General features: G+C 37.1%; 1 protein-coding gene across 4 annotated transcripts in view; it reads right to left on the bottom strand.

Annotated features, from left to right (window-relative positions):
* KHDRBS3 (KH RNA binding domain containing, signal transduction associated 3) overlaps nt 1-26,741 on the bottom strand; it is a 94,078-nt gene that overhangs the window by 23,800 nt on the left and 43,537 nt on the right. For 2 of the 4 annotated variants that reach the window (XM_086741307.1, XM_086741308.1), the window contains exons 4-7: nt 25,313-25,459; nt 20,868-21,007; nt 9,675-9,785; nt 8,100-8,292 (exon numbers count right to left, since the gene is read on the bottom strand). In XM_086741307.1, coding sequence (XP_086597433.1) covers nt 8,100-8,292; nt 9,675-9,785; nt 20,868-21,007; nt 25,313-25,459 — 591 coding nt within the window. The remainder of the gene's footprint in view (nt 1-8,099; nt 8,293-9,674; nt 9,786-20,867; nt 21,008-25,312; nt 25,460-26,741) is intronic. The other 2 variants (XM_086741309.1, XM_086741310.1) reach the window with 2 other exon arrangements.

The following is a 26,741-nucleotide window of genomic DNA, read 5'->3' as shown; positions in this document are numbered from 1 at the left end:
TGAAATATCCTTGGCCATTGGGCATGTTTCAGTGTTATAAAATATCATGCTAACTTAAATGGAAACAACTGTCATTTTTACACATATAATGCAAATGGACAGTAAAGAACTTAAATATGCAGAGATATCCTGTACTAAAGTACATCACAGGTTCACTGAGAAGCAGCTGTAGAGATTTCTTTCTGTATAATATAGGAAGTATTACAAATTCATAAGAATATTTTAATTGTATATTTCCTGATTTATTGGCATGCTTCAAGTACTTACAAAAACATTCATTTCTGTGTTTAAAGCCAACATTCTTCATGTGTATGACAGCGTTTGTATTTCTACCATCTACCAAATGCAATACAATCATAGAATCATAGAATAGTTTGGGTTGGAAGGGACCTTCAAAGGCCATCCAGTCCAACCCCCCTGCAAGGAGCAGGGACATCTCCAACCAGATCAGGTTGCTCAGAGCCTCATCCAGCCTTGCCTCGAACGTTTCCAGGGATGTGACAATGGACTTCTCTACTCCAATAAGCCTATTGACAAGCTCTTAAAAGGTACTTGGTAATCAGAAAGAGTTTACTGGCAAAGCTGTATTTCCTCTCCCACTCCAGAAAACAGAAGCCCAAAGAAGATCATGTTTTCATCCCATGAACGGGAGCATTTTGTTTCTGTTATTCATTATTCTACTTTTCAGGATAACCTAGAAAACTAACTCTCATCAGATTTAGTCTGATCAAAAGAAGGGAAAATGCTAGAGTCCTCAAACTACAGCTGTTTTCCAAATGCCATTTGAAAAATTAACTAGGAAGGTATCAAGAGCTGTATTTACATTTATAAAATATCCTGCCTCCTGTTAATTTAAGTCTTAAGAATATTCCCCCAAAGTAACAGAACAGCTAGAATTACAAGACAGATCTTCTGAAAAGAACAGGAAATTACTCTCTAAAAATCTCAAACCTTATTAATAACTCCTTTATTAAGCCAGCCTATAAGTCAGAATCGCATTACATTTCCTGTTAAAGAGAGCTTCTGCTTGCAGCTGTCTCAATGATAGTGCCTGTGGTTGATATAAATCCAAAGAACAGCACTGCTAACAGCAACTGCTCAGTGCAAAGTGCAGAAATTTTTCACAAACAGAACCAAAAGCCACGTGTAAATACGCATCCTTCAAATATATCAACCAGTACGTTACTATTACAGCTCAGAAGATGATAAAAGCAATGAAAGTAATCTTTGCCAAAACCTCTGCAGTACCCAAAACATCATAAATCACGCTAAGCCTTGCTCATCGGTGTTTCTTTCTAATAATTAAGTACTGTAAACATACCCTTGTTCACAAAGAATAGGAAATGGCAGCTTTAAATTATAATCTGCTGCCAGTGACAATGACAGACTAGCTTTTGGGACCTCTTTAGGGAAAATTAACAATGTTTCAAAGAGAACAAGGCAGAGAAACAGGAAGAAAGAAGAGGGTAAAAAGTTCATTTTCACAAAAAGGCCATTTTCAGTGCTGGAAAAAAATAATGAAATCAATAAGAAATCAATTTTCCAGCTCTCCCCAACTAGGGAAATCCATCCAAGGGAAAAAAATTGAGGCTGTTATCACTACAACTAAAAGGTGGTTGTTTCTTTTCCTCATCATTCTCTGAAATTAATACCTACACCAGTACTTTATCACAGAATACTGGAGGAATGTCTTCCTTTTAGATAAGAACTATCACATTCAAAAAAATTGTTTGTGCAGAGACTAACTTGAGGGAGAAAGAACGTGAGGTACCATCAGTGCAGTGCAATGAGGAAGTTTTTTTTTTTTGGCAAATTAGAATTGTAAATGGAAGGAACAGACATTTTATGTGGAAATAACACCTCCTCATCATTTAATCAACAGGGAATACAGGACAATCAAAACAAATATGGGTAGCTCCTACCATCTAAAGTCTGAGTGATAACATTAAGGACACTAACAGCAAACATGCACAGACTGTAAGCTCTTAATTTCTAGATTTTCATGTGTTTTCATCTAGAAGGAGCCTATTGCATATCCAACCAGAACAAATAAGGGATTCCCAGAATGAGAGATGTACTAGTAGATTGTCTTTCATGTACCTAAAAAAAAAGAAGTTGCTAAAGAATATAGGCAGTAACATTCAAAACAAGTTACTACCAGGCTCCAACAATTCTGGTTTTCTATATACAACAGCAGGGAGCAGCTTCAGAATTGGGAAGACGACTCATGCTCATTCAACAATATCAAGTCAGAAAGTGGTCAACTTAGATCAGCAACTTAAACTTTAAAATAATTTGAGAAGTAATTTTCTATGCACATTCTAGGTGATTTTTCAACTTTGAGACAGGCAGGTGGAAAAGCTTTTCAGCCTTTCCCCAAGACCACTCTGCTGTTTCCATAGCTAAAGTTGCCCAAGTTCCTGAGAAAATGAAAAGATTTTTCCATTCTCTCTCCACCTCATGCTGAAAACACCAGATAAGGTAAATGTAAAAGATTAAAAATGAAACAAAACAGTTGAGGGACTTAAAACTTTTTTTTTACATTTATTTCTTCTTGGTTGTCCCCATTTAGCATGAAAAAGAACGCTAACTGGGCAAAAAGCTAAGAAATAATGGTTTGCTGTTGTGAGCTTGCTTTACAAAAGTCTCATCTGAATTCACCCTGACATTAAAAATAGTCTTAGAGCTTCTGAAAAGCCACACGTCAATAAGTATATTGCTTAAAAATAATAGGTGTAAGACCTAGGTGGAAACCACATTATTCACAGAGGGTAACAGAAACAGAATGGACAAAAGATCGTTTACCGAGTTCCCACAGAATGAAGCTCCTCAAAACCCTTTTCCAGGAACCCAAACAAAAAGCTTTATACTCAAAACAATTAAGCAAACAAAAACATTTGAAATTAATTTGCTTAAAATGTCCCATGTTGTCAGGACACTATCAATATTCAGAAGACCACAGTAAATTAAAGCATGGTGTGACTCTTGCAAAGTGACATTGAAGTTATACATGAACTCTAATCAGGGAGAATTTAAATTCTTTTCAAAGTCTTACATCATCTTGATTAGCCCTTAGTTTGTCACTTCAACACCAAGAATCATTCTTTTCTAAATAAAAAGCTTGGGGTTTTTCATGTTGTATACAATGTTTTTGCTCATTTTTTTTTCCTACAGATTTTTCCTTTTTCAACCACAAGCAGTAAATGAACAAATGAACATTAATGAGAAAAAAGGCTACTTTAAGAACACTTCACCCTGCAAAAATGAACATTGTATTAGTAGATCCAAGAAACTGCTTCCACAGTATGCTTTTTAAGTTCTAATTTTTAGTTTTTCAAACCTAAATTAAGTATGATCTCAATGAGGAGATACAGAATTCAAGCTTAATGCTGGAGATCAAAACAGATTTTGCACCAACTTTTTAGGAAGCTGCACTAAGTAACAGACTATAGGTTATTCAGATGAGTAGGCTCTCATCTGTAAATGATAAGATTGTGTTAATTTCTGTCACTAATGGATACATAGATGTGTATTTTACAATAGTCACTGTTATAACAATCCAGCATGAAATGGATTTCTGTTCTTAGCCATTCACCCAATATCACTCGAGAACAAACTTCCCTTAAATCTTCCTACAAATTTGTAAGGATTTCTTGCAAAATCAAGAGGACAGAAACCACTACTCCTGACACACTGTATGCTAGGACAGCCAGTATCCTGGTGGTCAGCACAACATCTCCAGAGAAAATCAAGGGACTATGAATACCTGCACCAGGAATTTGAACCAAGGGCCTTCCACTACAGGAGAAATACTGAGCTTTAAATTAAGACAACATGTAGAGCATCACATCACCTGCTCATCATTTGGGTGGGGTCTTGTTAGCCAGCACATTATGTAATGTCTTTTAGGTCTTCCCCATTTCTCATGGGAAACAGTATGAGCATAATCTCATATTATTGCAGAATTTATATGTATCTTCTAGTCCATGTAGTGTGAATATAGTCTCATAGTTCAGACTTAGTATGAGGACTACAATCTTAAGTCTGAATAAAGTCCAAAGCACTGCTTTCTCCACCAGTTAAATCAATATATTTCTGGAAGTATTCAGAAATGTATGCTTCAGGAACTATAAGGTTTTAAAACCTAGCAATCTCTAAGCTTTAGGATCTTCTAGAATCAACTTCTAGATCAACTACACACAGATTTTAAAGAGTAGAGTTTGAAGTCTGTTATTAGCATCCCTTTTGTATCTAAGCATTCTGTGCACCCTTTTAAGTGTTCTACATCTTTAAGTTAAAAAAATGCATGTCATTGAAAACAGCTCATAATGTTCTTTTCCAAGTTACAATTAGAAAGGCTCACTAGGTCTCTTACTGGTAGACATTCCATCTTAATCCAATTTCTTATTACAGAAAGCAATCTCATTGAAGCTTCTAATTGAAGCTTTAACTGCTAGAAATTATACATGTGGTCACTGCATTAGAAAAATCTGCCACTGAGAACCTTTGTCTGAACACAAGAAAACAACAGAATTGCCAGAAACAGATCTGAAGCTCTGCCACAACTTTCCCCCACACACACTAGGGAGGAACATTCAGATCTCATTGCTTTCTGACGCAGTGATGAAGCAAGTCTTGGCCATAACTTGGCTAGACCGCAGAGCTTCATTTTTCAGTGCAGACATTCCACACTGCCACAGCAACAGGTTTTAAATCCATCTTTAAAGTCCAGCTCTTAATGCCTAAAAAAATCTGATTATCAAGTCTGATAAATCTCACTTTGCATTTAACATGTTTGAGCAGCCAAAATGAGACTTGACATGGCATGATCACAAATACAGTCATACAAAGTACAGAACTTAAATACTTACAAAGGTAAATATTTTGTAAATATTCTGCAAAATGAAAATGGCAGCAAATAAAAATCTAATCTTAAAAAAAGCTTCAAACGTATTTCTGTATTACTAATTTGGAAAAATCCTTGAAGTTTGAAGCTGGTAAGAAGAGGACAACAGGAAGAAGCAGAGAGCAGCAACTGTTACTAGACAGTCACTGAGACTGAAGTTATGGTCTAACCTATGTTTGACTGAACATTGGTAAGGAATTGACACCACTAAAGAGCACTGAATTGCTAGCATACCATTACTAATTTCCTGCTTAATTAAAATTATGGAAAAGCTTAAAGTCTCCAGCTAGTAGTTAAATACAATTTATATTTCTTATCTTAATGGAACAAATTGTCAACTTAAAAATACATGAAAATATTTCTAGCTGTTACACAATCTGGTTCAACGAGTAGAGAAAAATTCTCATATCCCTGAAACTATCTGTAAGTGCTTCAATAAACCTATCAACTACCTAGTATGATTTCCCCTATCCAAGTATTATAAAAATAATCTTGGTCATGCTTCACACGTCATACTAGGCTTTCTCCTGACCTGAGTGGTTGAGGACACAAAAATGGAAGGTGTGTTAGCCTTCAGAAAAAGTTTATCACACCAAACAGAGCAGTGAGGTTAGAACAGTGATTATAAAGCTGGCTGGCCATAGAGGCCTGAGTTTTTGCTATTGTCTAAGCTGATGTTACAGCTATTAAAAAAAAAAAGATGTTCGCAGAAAATGATAAGGAACTGTCATTCTAGTGGCTTCAAAAACTTCATCATGGTATTAACAATCTGCTGAGGTCCCAGAAGGAATGGGTCCAGGGGATGAGAATACAGATACGCGAGACTGGCAGCAGTGGAGTCTTGCTGGAGACCCACTAGAGCAGAACAATGGTTACACTGAACTGGAAAAACGAGCAGATATTGCCGCTACTCTGATACGCTGTGTGACTTCGGTGGCGAAGGCCACATCAAGCATCCAGGGTCAGCGTTACAAACATCCCAGAAAGCTGACCGACAACAGAGGCAGTCTACCTCTGTGTAGAGCTTTCTGTAACAGGTAAGCTCTGGACAACTTCCCCATGGGCTCTGAGCAGGGGACAGCAAGGATCATCTAGTTTTGTTGATCTTCAGCCCATATTAAAAATGCACCTAAGTTTTTGCCTGCAGTATGATTTTCCCCGTGTGAGATACTGCCTCCAGAATTAACCCTTTCAGTTTTTCAGAATGAAGTAGGTACTCCGCTTCCCATTTTGATATCTCTTAAAAAACAACTTCTTAATAAAGAAGAGGGAGGAGAGAGATTAAGGATAGGCAGGAGACAAAACTAATTTCCTCGGAGGTGTTGAAAGATTCATTGGTCTCAAGGACTATAGAAAAAAAGTTACCAAAGCAAGTGAAAGAAAATGGATGCTGTTTTTGACCCAATGATGGCCTCGACCTCTGTCACAAGCTATACTTAATGGTACACTACAGAGGAAAAGGGCAAGGACTTGATGTACTGAAAGCCTTGTATCATCTTTGAGATACTTACGGAGTTAGAAAAGGCAAGTGGTTGAAGGCTTCCATCCAGAATATAGGTTGCTTTTTCCTGAACTCGCATGCTTTCACATTATTTTAATGAGTACAAAGCAGAGGCTTGTAAGCCTCAGGGCATGAAAATCTTTATGAAACCTTGCAGACTTTCCAATCCTTAATGGAAAAGTTCTAAAGGCTGCTCTGTAACCTCTCTGGATAAGCCCCATCTCCAAGGCTCTGAAACTATATGCTGCTTAAAATAACTTCTTATGACGCCCACAATCTTACTGATGTTTTCATTCTACAGACACTTCTCAACAAACAGTGACACCTTACCCTGCTCAGATACTCAGGTTAGCAAACCAGCACTTAATACTAGATATGACCAAACAGCAATTAGTAAGGAAAGGACAGAAATACTAGTAATGAATCCTACTATGTCCCCTTAACCTGTAAAAGATACAGTTGAGGCACTTTGATAATGTACAACAACCGGGCAGGTAAAAAAGATACCATGCGTTAAATTTAACACACAACGCACTAGGGTTTTATGTCCTAGCAAGACTTTATCCTAATGATTTTCCACTTATTTTCTACCACATGCAGTCTACAGTATATACCCTGGAAACAGGCTGTTTAATGAGGATGAATTCCTTTGAAAGCATTGTGAAGTAGCCACCTATTTGCAGTACTAGTTCTCATAGCATTAATAAACTACATTAATTTCTTCTGAATTGTTCAAGTGTTTAAATGTTTGTACTAACAATATTAAACTTCCTTCTTCATAAATCTAAGTGTTAAGGAAAATTAGGTTTTTGGTCAAAATGAAAATTTGATTTAGAGAGTTTTGGAGGGTTGTAAGAAGAGGGGAAAAAGTAAGAGAAGAGGTTGAGAGAAAAGGAAAAAGTGTCTAAACAGCAAAACCATTTTCTGGAGCTCAGGAATTCCTTTTTTGTTGTCTGAACAACAAAGTCCAGACAGAACTGGCTGTAAAGAAGGCACAATAGAAGTTTTAAGATATATAAAACATTAAAAGCATTGTCTCTGAAAATATTTTTCTGTAACACCAACTCCTTTTATGACAACAGTTCTGATCTAATAAGCTTTTTTTCTTTATCTCACTGCTCTGTAAGTTCAGTTTAAATTAAATTTACCCTAACAATTCATAACTGTCTATAATTTTCAGTCATGTACAATATAAAGTATTTTGATATGTTTTTAAATACAGTAAAATCAAGATAAAGGTGTATGGCTTATTGAGATACACAGTACACAAGGTTTTAGGATCATTTCTGAAGCTTTCATAAAAAATATTTTAATTGTTTAATCATTGAGCAGTTATACGCCCACAAAGATAGGTTTAGGAAGAAAAGCAGAATATTATCTTCAGTTTCAGTTGAGAATCAAAAACCTACTGACAGTGTGATTTTTCAGATTTTTGTAAAGCGGAAACCTAATACAATACATTTAAGAGGTACATAACTGTAAATGTCTCTATGGTAGTGTATATAACCTGAAGTTTTATTACTATGAAGCAGTTAAAGTCTGAAAAGGTTATGTGAGATGACCACATTTGCAATAGATTCTGGGTGCAAGACTTAATCAGGTAATAATTAAAGAGATTGTACTGAGTTCTAAAGTGATAGTTAGGATCATCCCTCCAAAATTTATGCGTGGTATGCCAACAGGTCAACTTACATATTCACCGTAAGTCTCCTGCGCGGGAGGCAGCGGAAGGGGCCGGTAGCCTGCAGGCGGAGGTACTCCTCTTGCTCTGGGTGCCAGAAGTCCACGGCTACGACTGACTGGTCCTCTACTGGGAGGCACTCCTCTGGGTGCTGGTGCCCCTCTCGGCACTCCCGTTGGTGGTGGAGGCACTCCTCCACGACCCCTGTGAATATACAGGTCACTCACCACTAAATACTACACCATGGCCTCCCTTTCAACAGCTCCCTCCCCCACATCGTGATAATTTTGTTTTGCTACAGCCAGAAAGAGTCTAAAAGGTTTATAGTTTGTCATTTTTCTGTACGCTTTAATCCAATTACACACATTATGCAATAAATGCAGAAGGATACAAGCTAGACATGTGAACCAGTGACGAAAATCTCCCTAGCTTGAGACATTCTCGCATACGCATAGACATCCAAATCAATTTGCTGCAATCAGTCAGCTTCCCTAGGATTTGACTTATGGTATGTGAAGTCACAATCATAGAATAATAGGTTAATTTGAAGCTGTCAGGCTATATCATACTCAAACCCTGCACAGGGGGATCAGTTGCAACTCTCTTCTGATCCCGTGTAAGCTTCTAAATGCAACCCAAAGATCACACTGTGGGTACAAAATTGAGCAGGCCAGAAAAATTACATCGTCGTCTTGTTCTACAGAAGAGATTCCCAGCTGTTGCAGGAAACATTTGGACACATAATAAATGTGCAGGGTGATTATAGGATATAACCTGATGTTCTATATGTATTTAAGAGTAAGAAATAACAGTATTTTTGTTTTTAAAGGTCTGAAAGAGTGATAAGCATTAACTTGCATTCCATTACTTTGGACTCTTAACATACGGATGAAAAATCTGAGATCTAAACCAGAACAATTTTTTTAAAATATTTGATTCATTTAGAGGTGGTGTTCCCCCCCACCTCCCTTTAGTAAAGGGAGAGACTTAGAGGTACAATCTGAGAATTTTGCATCATTCATCGTCTTTTAAACAAGATGTCTAAAACATTGCTAATAGACATCTCCTTTTTAAAGGAGATCATTTCACTCTGAGGACAATAATTGAGTTTCAGGGACTGCTCTGTAGGCATAAAGACTTGTTCCAAGGAAGTCACACCCTTATTGTATACTGTAACAGATACATAGGAGAAAATAACCACAAGCTCTACACTATCTTTCTACTTATCAAGACATTATCTAAATTAATCTCAAGAGTAGTAACTGAGTGAAAATACTCTGTCCTGATTTCAGTAGAAATTCCCAAGTTAATATTATAAAGTCAGATTCAGATTGGCATTAAGATTTTCTATCCCATTTCAAATAAATCATATACTTTCTCATTGGTAAACTTATCAGAAAAATATAATCATTTAATGACAAATTACTAGTATTCAAAAAACTGCATCTCTAAATGAAGAATGCAAAAGCATAAATACTTGATACAATCAGGATAGATTTTATTAATTCTAATTATTGATCAAAACACAGTCACAAAGTATTTTAAACAAGCCTAGACAGTAAGTGATTTAAAACTGTGCTTATTACTTGGTTTTGGCTAATCTGTAGAATGCCTCCTCAGGACAGGGTACCAGCTGCTTATTTGACTTCATTGTAGTGGGGGCAGGGGTGAGCAGTGAAGTTCCCAGACACAGCCTGCTGAAGTAATATAAAGAAATAGCAAATGTGACACTTTCCAAGTGAAGCCAAAGAAAGGGAAATGAACCTATTGGCATAGACATTAGTCAATACCAAGTGAAAAAAAAAGTCAGTAAAAAAACCTCAAGAATCACTAGCCATAATCTTCATGGCATGCTTCAGACAGGGTGCAACTGAAAGCAGCAGGAAGTGGGACATGCTAAAAACATGGAAAAACATTTGAGGGAGGGTAAAAAAAGTATAGTTTTTAGAGCCAGTATAGATTTATTCTTGAAGAGTAATTAGAACACCAGGTCCACGTGATGAGAAGGTCTTTCTGCATTTCAAAAACAGTTAATAGGATTGAAGGGGTGATGGGTGGGAAATAATTTCTCTCCTATATTAGAAGACCATTTAGACCCTTTTTAAAAAATAGTTACTGTATGGAGAATAAGCAATCTGAGATGTATAGTTGTATTACACCACTCAGATGGTTACTGCACCAGGGTGGAGGAGACTCGGAAGGTGCAGAGATAGGAAACCCAGTCACAGGAGAGTTCAGTTACCACCATGCAGATTTGAATCACATCAGGGTACGATGTTCTTAGAAACCGCAAATTGTTATTTCATTAAGAAGTTATCAGGGAACTAAAGAACTTTGATTAACATGAAAAATGAACAGAAATTGACTCAAAATACTGAGGAATCACTTGAATAGGAACCTTTGCATACCTTTACAAAAACAACAGATCAGTTCTGATATTGCTTTATTTGAAAAAAGGCTGCTATAGAAATTATATTTTTAAAGATTTAAAAAAGTAAAAATGTATATACACAATATAGGAAGACATTTGGAGAAATCCCATGAGAAATCAGAGCAAATACACAACAGCTGTCAAAGCGAAAGCTTGAGGAAGTGCAAAAGGAGCTTGGTAAGGCTAGAACAGCAGGGGAAGGAGAGGGGTTAAAAGCAGTATCACTTGAAAAGCTGAATCCATCTTGAACCTCAAAGGACAAGAAAACAAAGAAAACTAAGAAAACAAATGTAAAATACTCAGAAAAATTTAAAGAATTCGTAGAAAATCTAAAAAAACCAAAACAACACAACAGTCCTTAGAAAATTTTGGAATCTGGAAATCTGCCAGAGTGAGGCCAAATCACCAGTACAGAACAGCGAGATATGCATATATCTATGTATACGTTAAGTTTTTTGCTACACAATCAAGAAAGACTGGACAAGGTTCTCACGGTAGAGCCTTTCCTTATGGGGAATGCATTGGACGGTGCCAACAACTGTCTCAGAGATAAATTACAGAACAAAAGGAGCAAATAAAAGTAATTGCACTGCCTTTCTATAAACTACACAGGGGTTCAAGATGCCTAGCTCCTTAATCTGTAGCTGAATCCCAACCTGAATATTAAGGAAAGGAAAATTAAAAAAAAAATTCAAACCAGCAAACTGTAAGAGGGAACACTTGGGAATTAATACACACACAAATGTACACATCCTAACACTATATAAAGTAATAGGTTCTGTGCTTTCACTACCCATAGAACATCTGTAAGATTGGCCCAGTGGTCAGGATGGTAGGTCATTTGATCCCACCTCCTGCTCAAGCAGGGCCAGCTAGAACTTGTTGCCCAAGAGCATGTCCAGGTGGTTTTCAAATGTCTCAAAGGACAGACTCCACAACCTCTCTTGGCAACATGTGTCAGTGTGTTGTCACTGGGAAGCACCAAAAAGAGCCTTCTCTTTTCTAAGCTGAACAGTCCCAGTTCTCAGGCCTTCCTCACAGCAGAGATGCTCCACACCCTTCACCTTGGTGGTGCTTTGCTGAACTCCGAAGTATATGTCCACATCCCTCTTGCACTGGGGAGCCCAGAAATGGATGCAGCACTCCAGGTGTGGTCTCACCAGTGCAAGTAGAGGAGAAAGATCACCTTCCTTGGCCTGCAAGCAACACTAGTGCAGCCCAGGATACTATTCACCTTCTTAGCAGCCAGTGCACATTGGTGGCTCATGTTCAACTTAGTGTCTACCCAGATCTATCTGCCAAGCTGTTTTCCAGCTGGGTGGTCTCCAGCATGTATTGGTGCACAAGGTTGTTCTTCCTCAGGTGCAGGACCTCAACACTTCTTGTTGAGGTTCATAGGGTTCCTGTCAGGCCATTTCTCCAGCCTGTTGAGATCTTTCTGGATGGCAGTATGACTCTGGCATATCACCAGTTCAGTGTCACCTGCAAACTTTGAGGGAACACTCTGCCCCATCATCCAGATAATTAATGAAGTTAAACAGGACTGGACCCAGTATTAACCCATGGGGTACACTGCTTGTCACTGGCCTCCAGTCTGACTCTGTACCACTGATCACCACCCTCTGGACCTAGCCATTCAGCCAAATTTCAATTCACCTGTCTCCTCAGCCAGCCCATACAACAGTTTCTCTCTGAGGATCTTACAGGAGATAGCTTTCCTGAAGTCACAGCAGACAATATCCACTGTTCTCCTCTTATCTACCAGGCCAGTCACTTCATCATAGAATCCTACCATGTTGATCAAGCATGACTTCCCCTTTGTGAACTCATGTTTACTACTCCTGATGACCTTGTCATTTATGTGCCTGAAAATTATTTCCAGGATTAGCTGCTCCATCCCCTTCCCAGGGATCAAGCTGAGGCTGACCAGCCTATAGCTCACCAGGTACTCCTTGCCATTTTTGAAGGTAGGAGTGACATTTACTTCCCTCCAATCCTCAGGCACCTCTCCTTATGTCCATGATGGTTCAAAGCCTGAGAGTGGCTTCACAATGACATCCACCAACTCCCTCAGCACTTGTGGATGTATCCCATCAGAGCCCATGGACTTGTATATGTTCATTTTGCATAGCTATTTTCTAACCTGATCCTCTTCCACCAAGGGTATTGCTTTCCCACTTCATCTTTGGGTCCTTGGATTTCAGACAGTTCCTCTTACTATTAAAGACTGAACCCAATAAGTCATTAGGTACCTTAGTGTTTTGCATGCCCTGTGTGACCAGGGCCTCTGCTCCATTCAGCAGCAGGCCCACATTTTCCCCAGTCTTCCTATTGCTACCTAAATATTCATAGAAGCACTTCTTGTTGATTTGACATCCCTCATCACACTGACGATGACTCCTGTAAGTCATCACTACTCACCTACGCAGCAGATGAGCCTATCCATTGGGGGCAGAACTGATGACCCTAGGGCAGTTTAGTCCCCACACATCTTACAATTATCTTTGATCTGTGTTTTAGCTAATCCTTCCACAGCTCTCAATTCTGATCCATCTTGCTTACTCTTGTTTTCCATTTCTCTCCTTTATAATTTACATATTTCTCCAGGTGTTTAAGGTCAACAGGGTTTTTTGGTTTACTTTTTAAGTAAAAGTTTCACTCACACATACTTGAAGGGGGGGAGTAACCCACTACAACCATTAAGTTTAGTGAATGTGTCATCATCTCTATATCCTGGACATTCAGTACTGTGCAAATATACACAGCATGTTAGAAAGCACTCCCAGTGGGTTTTTAATTACTTTTCAGCTAGACTTCCTACAGAGCTTCTCCACATAATCCATGTTCTATTTGTCACTTCTGATCCTATCATTTTTTCCTTCTGGAATCCTGTTTCTTCACTTCCCTGAGCTTTCCCCTCACCTAATCAACTACTTTTGAAGGGTACTGATCTGCTTCTCAGCTCTCTGAAGAAACTTTTTTTCCTACCCTTTTTCTTCTACAACTGTCTCATCCATAAACTCAAAAACTCTGGTGCATCAGCTAACATTTACATTCATTCTTCTCCTTATGTCATCCAAATCAAGACATCTCAGCTCTGTCACATTCACAGACATCTTACCTTCAAATGAAATTCATCAGAGCTCCTAGACCCTCCAAGTCTTTCACTGCTTGCTGCTTTGACCAAGAGCATCATTGTGCAGGCCATATTTCGGCTGCCATCAACTCTCCTTGTCTTTTCACACAGCCTATAGACTTTTTTTTAATAAAAACACCTAAAGTAGTCTTTCTTTTGAAATTACATGAAAAATTATTTGTCATGGATTTTTCGGGTGACATTGAGACTTTCAAACAATGAAGGGCTCCTCTCACAAAATCAGATATTCTTTCATGTTAACTGCAGGTTTAGAAAAGTAGATTTTGAAACTTTCTAGAGTGATTAGATATCAAATTTCTATTTATTTTAAAGTAATGGCATATTTGTTTAAATAACTATGAAACAGTCTTGATCCACAACTTTGGTTCAAGTATGTAATTCATTGTTTTACTACAAGCAGCACAAGTACTGGAAATAACTTTTCCTTTTGATAAGGAAAACTGTGCTTATTAACCCTCAATCAGAATGCTTCCGAGTCTGAAATTTGATCAGTCTCCCAACACGTTTCCTTGCCTGTTAGCCCTCTCAATCCTTCCATATTTTTGTTACAGATCTTTCTTTCCACTTCTATAGGCCATAAAGCATTACCCCCAAACCCTGAAAGCTCTATTATGAAAAATCAGTTGTCAGCCCGTGTTAGCTTCAACTACCTGCTTATATTCTGAAATACAAGGATCCTTTTGCCTTTATTTTTCCTCCTCACTACCATGCTGTTATTTCATTCCCTTTCAGAAGTCTTTTGAATGTCCTCTTTACCCCAGTGCCCATATGAACATCTTTTTACAGTATTGAGACTGCCAGTATAGCCAGGCTGTGTACACAAATGGGCACTGAACTCCTCACATACCCATCTTCAAACTATATGTATACCTTGTTTGTGTAAGTACTTTGAAAAAGAGTTTGTGTGCCTTATTTTCAGGACACCTGGAATTCAAAGGTCCTTGTCTGTGATCTCTCAGATTTATGATACTGCAAATACACGAGTACTGAAGCATCACGAGACACTAGTGTTTCCTTTTCTTTTTGCTATATTTGTAAGAAAAACCGCTGCTCTTCCAAATGCTACATCATTATGCTATCCAGAATCTCATAGATTTCTTCGGATGAGGGAAACTCTGCTTCTTAAGTACCTACTAACTGTATTTTAAACAGTGTGGCAGTTACATAGAGAGTACTTACACATGCTCAGTAAATCCTGTCTCTGAGCCCAGTGCTATCACCTCCAGACAGGCTTTAAAAACAAAGGGATTGTCTATGTACTTGAGACCACCAAGTCCTACTCTCAAAGAAACATTTTACTTCCCTAAACCAGATTACTACAGTTATGTGAGAAAACAAAGATGAAACTGGGAAGTATTTCAAATTATCAGTTTGATTTTCCAGAATTTACTAATCTGGCAGTGACGAATCTAGTGAGTGAAGTTAACTCTTCTCCATTAAATGCACTGGTAATTTAAGTGGTTAAATTAAGAATAATTTTACTCCCAGAGGTATATAATTAACTTGTAGGCTCTGCAGTGAAAAAAGTTTTTTTTTAAATCTGCACACCATAGACTAGAGATGAAAAAAAGCAATTCCCAGTAACTCATTTAATATCTTTTGTTTTCACTACACACTGAACAGTGCACCAGCATAGTGGCAAGAAGTGCTCTAGTTTAACTCATGTCACAGCATCCTTTGAAGATAATGTCATGAAAACTGTTTTTGTTGGAAACTGAATCTTCCCCCATAACAGTTTTGTTATTTATACTTGCAATGTAGTATGAAAGGAAAAAATTAAGAATAAAAAGTGAAGTGCTTAACTTCTATAAAGCTATCAAATACATTAGAGAATGGGAGAATAAGCCTTTCACGGAAGAGTTAGAATGTGCTAATGCGATTTGTAAATGCAATATAGTAATTATAGAAGATAATTTTCATGTATAAAAATCTGAAAAGTGTACCTTACAGTGCACAGTTAAAATATTAGTTCAGCACTGCATTTTGTAATTGATTAATCACTCATCTAACTACATGCTGGACCCACATTTGTTCACAGGTAGTAATCTAACCCTTGATTGCCACTAAAATAGTGTTTTACCAATCTGGACAGCTTAAATACATCCATAGAAAACTACTTAAACACTTCTTCAGCCTTTTGCAATAATTTCAGTAGTCCCATCATGTTTCTAGGATTTATTTCCAGCAAACTACATCACTGCCCTTGACCATAGCAGGCATAGTGTCTGGTCAATACTCCCTTCCACCTTCCCTAAGCAATACATCTACTTTGTTATCTTCTCATTTATCACTTTCTTTTCTCTAGTGTTATCCCAATTTTTATTTCAAGTTTCTCCTTTCACTTGATGATTGATTTTGTGAATCTACTCTGATTATGAAATCACAACTAGAGTCAGTTCACAGCTTTCCTTCACTTTTAGTGAAAGAAAAAAGATTAATTTATGTGATATGAAGTTCCTTATCCGTAACTCCCCTCCAGAAGGGGAAGTAAATGTAAAAAATACATTGAAGAATACTTCTGAAATTTAGGACCAGTTCCCTAACACTATTATATTCAATGAGGGAACACTTTGAATTCTTTAATTTTAGCATTTGTAGTTCCACACAACTGCAGAGATTTAAATGGTTCAATAAATTGATCTGACAAATTTTGTTACCAGATGCTGATCTTCCTTTGAGCACAGCCAACTACAGTCAGTGTCCCTCAAACAAAAAATATTTTTGTTCAGGTTTTATATCAGACATCTGAAAAGTAACAGACCTGTTATTTTCAAATGTCAGCACCAAAATATTGAACACTGATATCCAGATAACACTCACAGAGCTAGGATTCCTGCCTTTTCATCTTTTTTTTTTAAAGAGAATCACCACTGAAGTTAATATGCTTATGCAAGTTTTATTTCATATTTTTATTTGAAAACAGTAATACGTATGTTCATGTTTCAATTTTGAGAAAAATAGGAGATTTATCACAAGACTAAGTAGAACACTCTGAACATAATACCTGCTTTTGTCCTGGATCCTGAACTGGCTTTGCCAAATATTTTATGCTACAGAATCTTTTGCAGTACAGTACCTACATGGTCTCAAAGTTATTTTTCAAAAAAGAAATCAGTTGATTCCAGACATATGACAGGAATTACTTAAGTTTGACCTGGTGACTAACAAAGAACAATTGGAAGTTGTGAACACTTTACAGCAGTGATCCACATCACCTCATATTACTTCTGACACACCAGGCAGCAAATTGTAACCTACAACTTCTGTAACCATTTCATTTGTCCCCAGATAGAGTGACAGTCATTCAGCCATTAGGATCCTAGCCCTGTGTACACAGAAATATGAATAAAAACATAAATGGGAAAGTAAAACAATAACACAATCTCATGCAGGCATAAACCAGAATTTTGCTGCTTAATTAGACCATTTCTACATATTGGCTACATGAGAAACTACTTTTTCTTCCCCTCATCTTAGTGAAACGAAAATATCGCTTTCAAACACAATTCCTCTCTCAATCTGGGGAGCAAACCCAACAAGATCTCCCTCACTGTGGTCTTTCAATACTTAAGAGGATCTTGTAAGGGAGATGGAGAGACTTTTTACCAGGACCTGTAGTCAAAGGACAAGGTGCAACCGTGTTAAATTGAAAGAGGGTAGATTTAGATTGCACATAAGGAAGAAATTCTTTACAATTAGGGTGGTGAGATACTGGAACAGGCTGCCCAGAGAACTTACAGATGTCCCATCATCAGAAGTGTTCAAGGGCAGGTTGGATGGGGCTTTGAGCAACCTAGTCTAGTGGAAGGTATCCCTACCCATGGCAGAGGGACTGGAACTAGATGATGTTTAGAAGTCCCTTCCAACCCGAACAATTCTATGATTCCAACAATGACTTCTAACTATAAGTGACATTAACTGGTCCCTTCTGCCTCAAGGTAGCAAGAAAAAAATTATCCATGTTCTTAGGCTTACTATTATCATCCTCTAGAACTTAACTTTTTCAATAGATCTTGGTTTGAGTCAGAATTGAATGATCCTTAAGTTGTACAGAGGAAATGCTACTTACTGTCTACAAAATGTCCTTAGAGGCATACATTAACATGTACGTTAACATATGTTTATTTACAATCTTTAGCTAATCAGATGTCTCAGTTCACATTTCAGTAGCATTAGCATTTATATGGGAATTCAAATGCGTTAAAGAAACACTGATTCCAAAAGAGGTAAATCTTTTAGCTACTCATTCTAACAGCATCACACTAAATAAAATCATGGATACTCTATGCCTGCTAGCACAATAAATTAAAAACCAGTATGATCCTTCACTTTATATAGTTGCACCCAATAAACCATTTAAGAACAAAGTTAGCTTACAATAAAAACAAAGGAACAAAAACTGGACATTCACCAGGGAAAGTCTCATGTCCCTTCTCCTCTCGCACAGTGGAGGCAGGTACTATCCAAAGAGGTGACACTCAGCATAAACACCACAGAAAATATTAGATTGTATCTGAAAGCCATTATCTTTAACAGTAATAAGAGGAAGGAAAAAATATCTAAAAACAGGGGCAGAAGGAAACAGCTATAAGCTCAAGATAAATGATGAGAAAAGCACATTCCTGAAGGTAAAGCTCAAAACTCTTCCGCAGAGAATTCAACCCACTCACCCCCAAAATCCTACTTGGCCCTAGAAAAAGAAGTTAAGTCAAGAAAATCTGGAACAATCCAGAAATAGTAAAATAGAGGTTTTACCATCAAACCACAACCATTAGAAAATTACTTACCATATACAGGAACACCTGTGCACAAGCTAGAATTTTGTATGCAAGCACAACAAATGTATCATTTTCTAGTAAGTAAAATTTTGGTATGGAGCTGAAGATACACATAAAAAGTCTTCTTAAAATAAGGCACTTGATAAGATGCAATATCTCCAGTTTCAACATGTCTGATAAGGAGTAGAAAAAGGCATAAATTAGTACTTTAACTATTCAGGAATAAGAAAGGATTAAAAAAATTTGGAACTTAAACACTCTCAGTTACTGCATCCTCAACAGAATGTTTCATATATGAGGGTTCATGTTTTAAGATATTCTATAGACTACAAAGAGGTTAGGATTGAGGTTGCAGACTTCATTTTACAAGTTCTCAGGCTTTGTTTCAATCTTTCCTGGATATCTCAGGGATGCTTGCTATTAAAACTTTAATACTAAGACAAAAGCCTTTAACAAAGCCTTCCTTCGGTGAAAATACTACTCACTGAAATCAATTTGTGCTAACAAAGAATCAGATCATTAGAAGTGAATCTGAGATCTTTAACTGAATGGCTGTAGTACCTCAGCAGCAATGGCATTAAGTTTCACTCAAGGAACCTTTTACACTAATGGAGCATTTCAGTTTCTGAGAGCTAAAAGTCATGGAGTTTAAGACAAGTCTTGAAGTAAGGACAAGTCAAACCAATAACCTTTGTTTTCTTTAGAATATATATGAAAAACACAAATAACTTTTAGCTGTTATCTCCAAACCAAATACTGATAAAATTTAAATTTACCCTGAAGATACTTCAATAGCTGTAGGCCAACTACAAAGGATTTTATGATCTCTGCAACAGCATGTATGTCTTGCATAAAATGCAGTTTTGAAAGAATAATTTACCAAAGTCCAGAGGATGGAACTAGTGATGCTGGAAATTCAGTATTATAAAATGTTAATTATGCATGCACGTACTAGATACTAGCAGTGGAAGCTCGGTATCAAGCTTTAGCAATAAGGTCAGACCAAACAACTTCTGTATCACAAACACTAGCTTAAAGACATGAAAGAAGAAAACATGAAACAGAACTAGTGCATCTAGAATAGTGAATAGAATTCATGAACAGAGTAGTCCATCTGTACTAAGTACCCATAGCAGAGCCATTACAGGCATCTATGGCAAAGTTAAAACCGGATATTTATGAACTGAAGTAAAATTATCAAAAAAAACAATTTCCAAAATCAAATGAGATCTAATTTGCAAGCATTTTTGTATGGTTGATTACAGTACTAAAGAAGTGAACATTGTTATATAATTACCACTACTCTGAACAACATTAAAATCAAGAAAAGAAGCAGACTAAAGTCTTAATATTGTCTAATAAGAACAAAAATTTGTTGATTTAGAGGAAATAATTATATTCTTACAGGACACAACCAGTAGTAAGTGTAAATTCTCTAAATTAAGATTCATTCTCAATTGTGTTTGCAATCATTATCAGGATACATGTAACTGTGTAAGCAGATCAGTATAAGTGGAACAATTTGTCAGTGCTTTTTCTTCCAACATATTTAATCTGATTTAAAACACCAGAATATTATTTTGAAATTATTTTCAAAGCTGAAATGTAAGTTTCAAGCTTGCATTAGTAAGAACCATAGCCACAAGTGAAAGAAAATAGTCCATCACAGAAAACAATTACACTTAGCTGCTGCAGCTACGATCTCTCTGTACTGTAACAAAAAGTTATGCACTTCAGTTTGCTTTCACACTTCAAGATTTTAAGGAGTTGAAACAGTCATTTCAGTACTGCAAGGAAGATAGGTGATGCTAGAGTGAAAATAACATCTCCTGTGTCAAAGAAAAATAAAGCAAAAGCAGTTGACTTGGCTATCGCTGAATCAAACAAAAGCCACTTTTTAATTAAGTGCCACTCAGATTAGACTAAATCCAAATTCTACCTTCAAAGTAGTTCTATAACATTTCATCATGACCATGAAAACTTAGTAATACTGTAAAAAAATAAGTATATTCCGTAAGTTTGGGAAATCACTCCGAAATTCATATGTCAACCAAAGCAAGACAGATTTACCAGTTTTTCAAAACCATGACCTCCACAGGGCCAACACACAGACCCTACACATGCACCTAAAGAGCAAACGGAAGTCAGGAGTCAGGCAAGCGTTCACACAGCAAGACTGAACATCTTGTATGACGTACGTTGTTTAACAGGTATTCAAGTTTCGTAAGAAATTTCAGCACCATTGTTAATTCAGTCTAAACTAATCAGACTACCTTCAATGAATATCTTTTGCTCATATTTTGAAAGTCCTTCACAAATTTTGCTGTCATGCTCTGGGGGAGAGGGGTGTTTGAAGGGAGAAGCTTAAAATACATACACAGAAATGAAATTGCGCTGCAGCTGAGATACTTACCTGGACAGAGCAGGAACTGGTACTCCTCTTGCCCGAATAGATGGCTTTCCACGAACTACTGGAACTTCTGCATTTTCTGAACCTCCATTTAAATATGTTAATTCTTGAAGCTGTGCCTGTCTGATTTCATCATTGTAGTCCTAAAACAATGGGGCAGAGTGAGAAAAAAAACCAAACTGTTCAACCACCACACTAAGCTTGTATCAGCAAACGCTGCTTCTGAAAAAGCTTCCTCATAAAAAGTTGAGCATCATTGAAAAAAGTTATATGCAGAATAATATAAGCCTATTAAGTTGACTCTTTCTAAAAGAATTCTACATCTTAATTGCAGATTTTGCTCAGGAATGTTTTTCTTTGCCACTACATATTACGTTCATGTAGCAATACCACTTAAAATACCAATGTTAAAATGCTGTTCATAGTGGGAACAACAAAAATCGAGGTCCCATTTCTGAGCTGACATCTGGTTTGTAGTTCCAGCTGGAGAACGACAGCATGTTAAAAGCAGGAAAAGTACCATTGCCTGGTGTTGCAAAACAGAATAAACACACTCTTGAGAACAGCCCCTCACAAAGAAGAAAGGGATTAGACAACTGCACTTAAAATCAGGAGTTAAAGAATAAACAATGAAATTTATTCAATACAAATGTGCACTATTATCTAATGAAAAGAGCTCCAAAGATTCTGTTTCAGAATATGCAAGTGTAAACAAACTGAGGACACATGGCTTGTTTCTTATTCTGCAAAAATCCTCTCAAGGTTTATCAAAGAGAAAGCTGAAGTTATTTACGCTGAATTAATATGGTACTTCTCAAACACACAAGAGTTTAAGGACTTTGAGCCAGCCTCCAAACCTAACACATCACACAGGAATAAAACAGATACAGCAATGAACTCTTGAACTGTATCTATTTTTGTTATTTTTTTTCCACTTGAAGTGAGCCAAAGGATGCATCTGTAAAGGTGAATCAGAAAAAGAAATGCTTTACTCAGCGTGTATACAAACTAAGTATCAAAATAGTAATAGGGCTTCTAACAAGAATCAAGTGATACTTACAATATAACAGCTCTTATCTTTTGCAAATCCTCCCATTTCAAAGAACTAAGGTTTGTCCAAATAGCATCCATTTCACAATTCAACTACAAAACAAAGTATCTGCATCTCCTTGGAAATCTGATTTTATTACATTTACGCACTAAGCAGGCACCAAAAGAGCATGAGGCAGCCTTGCACCAGACAACTCACTGAAACAGAACTCTGCATTGAAAGGAGATTCAAACTTTTATGATTCAAAGATCTCAGCTATCCTTGAAACATTCTGCTTCCCCTAGCCTTCCACAAAAAGTTTTCCTTTACATGCCATTGCTGAAGATAGTTACTAGTGGCAAACAGAGTGGCACTGTAAAGGCTTTTTCTCCATCAATTGCCTTGAACAAATCTTGTAATTTAATTCACAACTGCCCATCTGAGATCAACCTCTATTAGCAGCAGAATCAAGTAGCAAATAAGAGGAAGAAAAAAGTCTGGAAAACTGAATCAACTGTTTCAAACTGTAATTGAAGCTTGTGAGAAACAGATTCTGTTATAAAACAGCTTGGACCCAATGCACAGACAAACCATCACAGCAAGTAGATTAGAAACCACCCACTCAACACCATTCTGGCCAACTACTGAACAGAAACCCACCCTTATATTTGTACTTGCTGGACTATAAACAGCTAAAAAAGCAAAATTCTATGCAAGGTAAAACCAAAACTTCCATCTTAAAAAATGCTAATGAATTGTTAAAACTGTACCACAAGCAATACTTAGGTCTCAAAGTTCTGACATTGCATGTATCAGATGTCCTTTGTAACTTCTCCATGAGATATCCTCCTCTGAATTGGGCTCCTAGAAAAATACCTTTAATCATAATTTGGTATTAGTTTTATTTAATTTCTTAGAGACATGCTTATGTTGCCACGGTACATGTTGGGTCCTTTTTCTTGCTAACGATTTCTCATTTTCCCACAGCGTACTACTAGGCATATCAGCAGCCTTTGTCATAGACAAAAACTCCACTGCAGGAAGGCACAGAATAGAAATTATGGTCCGTATCACATATGCCAGCAGCAGCAAGAGCATACAGAGTGAAGGGGCAGTACAAGGAAGCCACGATAAGCAGCGGTGTTAATCCATTAGACTCTGAAAGGGATTCTTCAGTTAAAAGGAACAGATGGTCAATTTATAAATCCCCACTGCTGGAAAACAGTACACTTCAAATCTAATTGAGGAGACAACAATCTCCTCCTCAATTAGAACACAAGGTGGACATGGAAACCCTTTAGACTGTGCTCCTCCCCTGAGCAGTTTAGAGAGGCACCACTCAAATTTCAGTCAAATAATGCAGATTAATTTCAAGAAAACAGATGTGCTCTCACGGTAAGCACAGTCAAAAAACAACTTGATTCAGATTGTTTTGTGTCTTGGTTTGAGTTACACCAACAGTTTAAACGAAAGTACACCACTGCAGCTGCTTGAGGCTGAACTTCAATGCAAAGGTGCTCATTCATGGATCTAAAGATCTGAGAAGAGACACCAAGGCATTTTTGCTGTAGTCAGCTACTACAGGGATATTTTGTATCCTATATTCCAGCACCAACTGCGATTGCATATTCAAGCCTGATCTGAAAGCTGAATAATGACCATATTCATAAATTAGGATGAGCATCTAGAGGTGTTCGAAGGTATATTTAGCATACATTGTAAAGAGAATACAAATAAGGATCATAATCAAATACTGACAGTAGAAATTCGTACTTGAAATAAAATTAATGTTAAGAAAGCCACAACAAACTTTATAAAAAATAAAAATCAAGTTGTATTTGGCAGCAGTTAACCAAATGGTCATTCCGGAGAGGACAAAGTGCTCCTGGATTGGCTGCTGCAAGGGGCAGGGGGGGGTACCTTAATCTATTCTGCAGTGAGTAGCAGGAGAGATTAAGGCATTCAGAACCATTCTGATAAGATTACATTTGAAAAGCCAAAGGGAAATTAAGACAGTGTTGGCTTGATCCCATAGTTCAGAAAAGATTATGTACATCAGTTCAGCTCAGTACAATAAAGATGCAATGATCAAAGACTGAGACAGAAGTGTACAACCAAATGGAACTGCTCATTATCAGTCTATAATTCCACTGGCTTAACAGCAGTAATGACTAGGTTTTGATAAGCTAGCTTCATTTATTAAAACAGTAGATAAATCAGGTTCAATGAAGAAAAACTCTGATGAGGAGGCCATGAGAAGAGAAATAGCCTTACTTCCAGTGCATGCATATTTTCACCTAAAAAGGAAACAGCTGTTTGTTCACTAGAATAGTCAAGAAAATTCTCCCGTACCTCTTTACACAATCAAATTATGAATCATGTAAATATAGTAAACTGACATTACAACAGCCCAGCATTCCTATAAATATTCTGTTGAGTATCCCATACCTAATGAGTTAGGATGTTTGAAGAGCAGTATGTTTATTTACCTCTTTATATATGTTAAGACAAAAGGCATTTGGAACCTGCAGATGGAGTTATGATGTGGTGCTTGCTTCTTTATTAAAGATCATAATGCTCAGGACATTTGCAGAGGAGTTTAACTGTGTGTTTAATATTAGTGTGTTATTTCACATCAAGATGCCTCCTGATGATCATTACTTACCATGCTTGCGTTCAAGGCACAGAGCAGTACTGGGACATATGAATTAACTTTCATTCAGACAAAAAAAAAAGCCAGAAGAAACTCAAGGAGCACATAATCAACTCCAGTCATTTGGAGACCTGGTTTCATGGATCTAGACTGAAGTTAGTACAAACTAAAATGCATACAGTAGTATTGTCAGGTCATCAGCACCAGCAGCTTTACCCTCGCTGGCAGTTCTACATCCAACAGGCTGCAATAGCCACACAACAGGCATCCCCACCTGAGCCTGAATACAGCCACACTGGCTATACTCTCCAACATTTATCAATTCTCAGCACTGAACACTAAACCAGGATTATGGGTGGAAGAAATACTAGAACTTCAAATTTATTTATATTTAGTGAAACAGAACCCTATGCTGATGATTCAGGTCTATCAAGAACATAGAAAAGCCCTTAAGAAAGAAAAAGTTATTTCTGCATATTTTAGATTTTTACAATTTGTAAACTTAAATATTTTGCACAACCAGTTAAGCAAGAATAAATTGCTTTTTTTTACTATATATCATATGATGAGATGAGTATGTGGGAGTTATGCATTCACCCATTAACTGCCTAAATCAAAATGAGAAGTATTTGTAAACATCACTACTTTTCACAGGTGAAGGAAATTAAGCAACATGACCTGACCAATATCATACAGTCAGTTTTAGAGACAAAATTCCTCAACTCAAGACTACTAGAATTCTTATGAAAAAATTGAAATACTAACAGGGATGAGGAACTTCTTGATTTCTTCCAGTGCATGTCCCATTCTGGCATATGCTTCTGCCGGCGGAGCAAACACTTCAATTAAAACATGCAGGTCATCATTTAGATGGAAATACTTTGCCTCTCCACTTTTTCTCAATTCTTCCTCCTAGGAGATAAGAAGAAAGTTGGGTTTTTTTACACCTTATTTTCAACATTTTACAATGCAAGTGTTAAAGCTGCCGCAGAAGCATTTGTATGTACTCTTTACTCATGTACAGATGTTAACAATTTAAGCAGTATAAAATTGCATACTTTTCTGATACACTTCAATCATGTTGATAAAGTACCAGAACAGTATCCATTGGGTTAGGTGACTAGTAACACACAAAACAGGACCCCTTCATCAGCTTCTGCTCACATACAGCAACTGTAGCACAAGGAGAAAGCTCCCAAGAAGTTTTCTGAAATGCAGTTTCATGTAGAAGACAAACATGAAGCAAACTTGAAGCCTGTTTTCTCAAAAGTAAAGACATTAGAAACAAGTTTGATCTAATATTCCACAAAAGCAAGATTCTTTTACCAATATTCTTTCCATCTTGGTATTACTGCACTGCTCAGACACTTTACTTTCGGTTCTCACTGCGAGTTCTACCCCGTGAGCACATCCTTCACAGAACTGTGTTACTTGGGCATGGAACTAATAGTGTATGACACAAGGGAGGAGGACATTACAGAAAAACAGTTCTCTAGATATTTCCAAACAAAATTTATTCCTTTCATTCTGCTTCACCCAACACACTTCGACATTATGGAAAGACTATTTCAATACATGTTGGAATGTTCACAGACCTAAAGGACATCATTTGTTAACATCAGACTCGCCTCCTGCCCCATGTGTGTACTTTCAACTGATGGTTTCCAAGAGACTGAGCCACCATTACAAATTTCATTGCATTACCAGATAAAATTTCATCAAATTCTTAGCAGTTCCGCCATTTAAAAACCAAAGCCATAAGAATTCTCCCCTGCTGTTTACTGTGTTTAGCAAGCACCAGGTAAGTACTTCATCCTTTACATCACTGAAATTACAGTTTTAGTGATAGCTGAAATCTCCCCCCACGCACACTTCTTAATTATGAGTTGAAGTTTATAAATGACAATCTGTTTCTGCTTCTCATAACATTCTCGTCATCATACACTGTGTTTGACTATAGGGATGTTTAAAAAAATCAACATAATCTAGTTAGCTGCTAGAGCATCCACAGTAAGATTATTAAGAGGCCAGAGGCAGCAGGATTAGACTGTCAGCAAAATCATTTTCTTGTCAATACAAATAATAGATCTTAGAAAAAGGAAGTAAACCAATATAAACATTACAGCTCAAATATTTAGTTTTGCTAAGAACCATTCCTCACTTAAATACTGAGTTATTCAAGACATGAGTGTCA

This window comes from Chlamydotis macqueenii, chromosome 2 (genome assembly GCF_036417535.1).
Source record: "Chlamydotis macqueenii isolate bChlMac1 chromosome 2, bChlMac1.mat, whole genome shotgun sequence".
Taxonomy (NCBI): Eukaryota; Metazoa; Chordata; class Aves; order Otidiformes; family Otididae; genus Chlamydotis; species Chlamydotis macqueenii.
The sequence above is the reverse complement of the archived record's forward strand: the minus strand, read 5'-3'. Positions and strand labels throughout refer to the sequence as shown.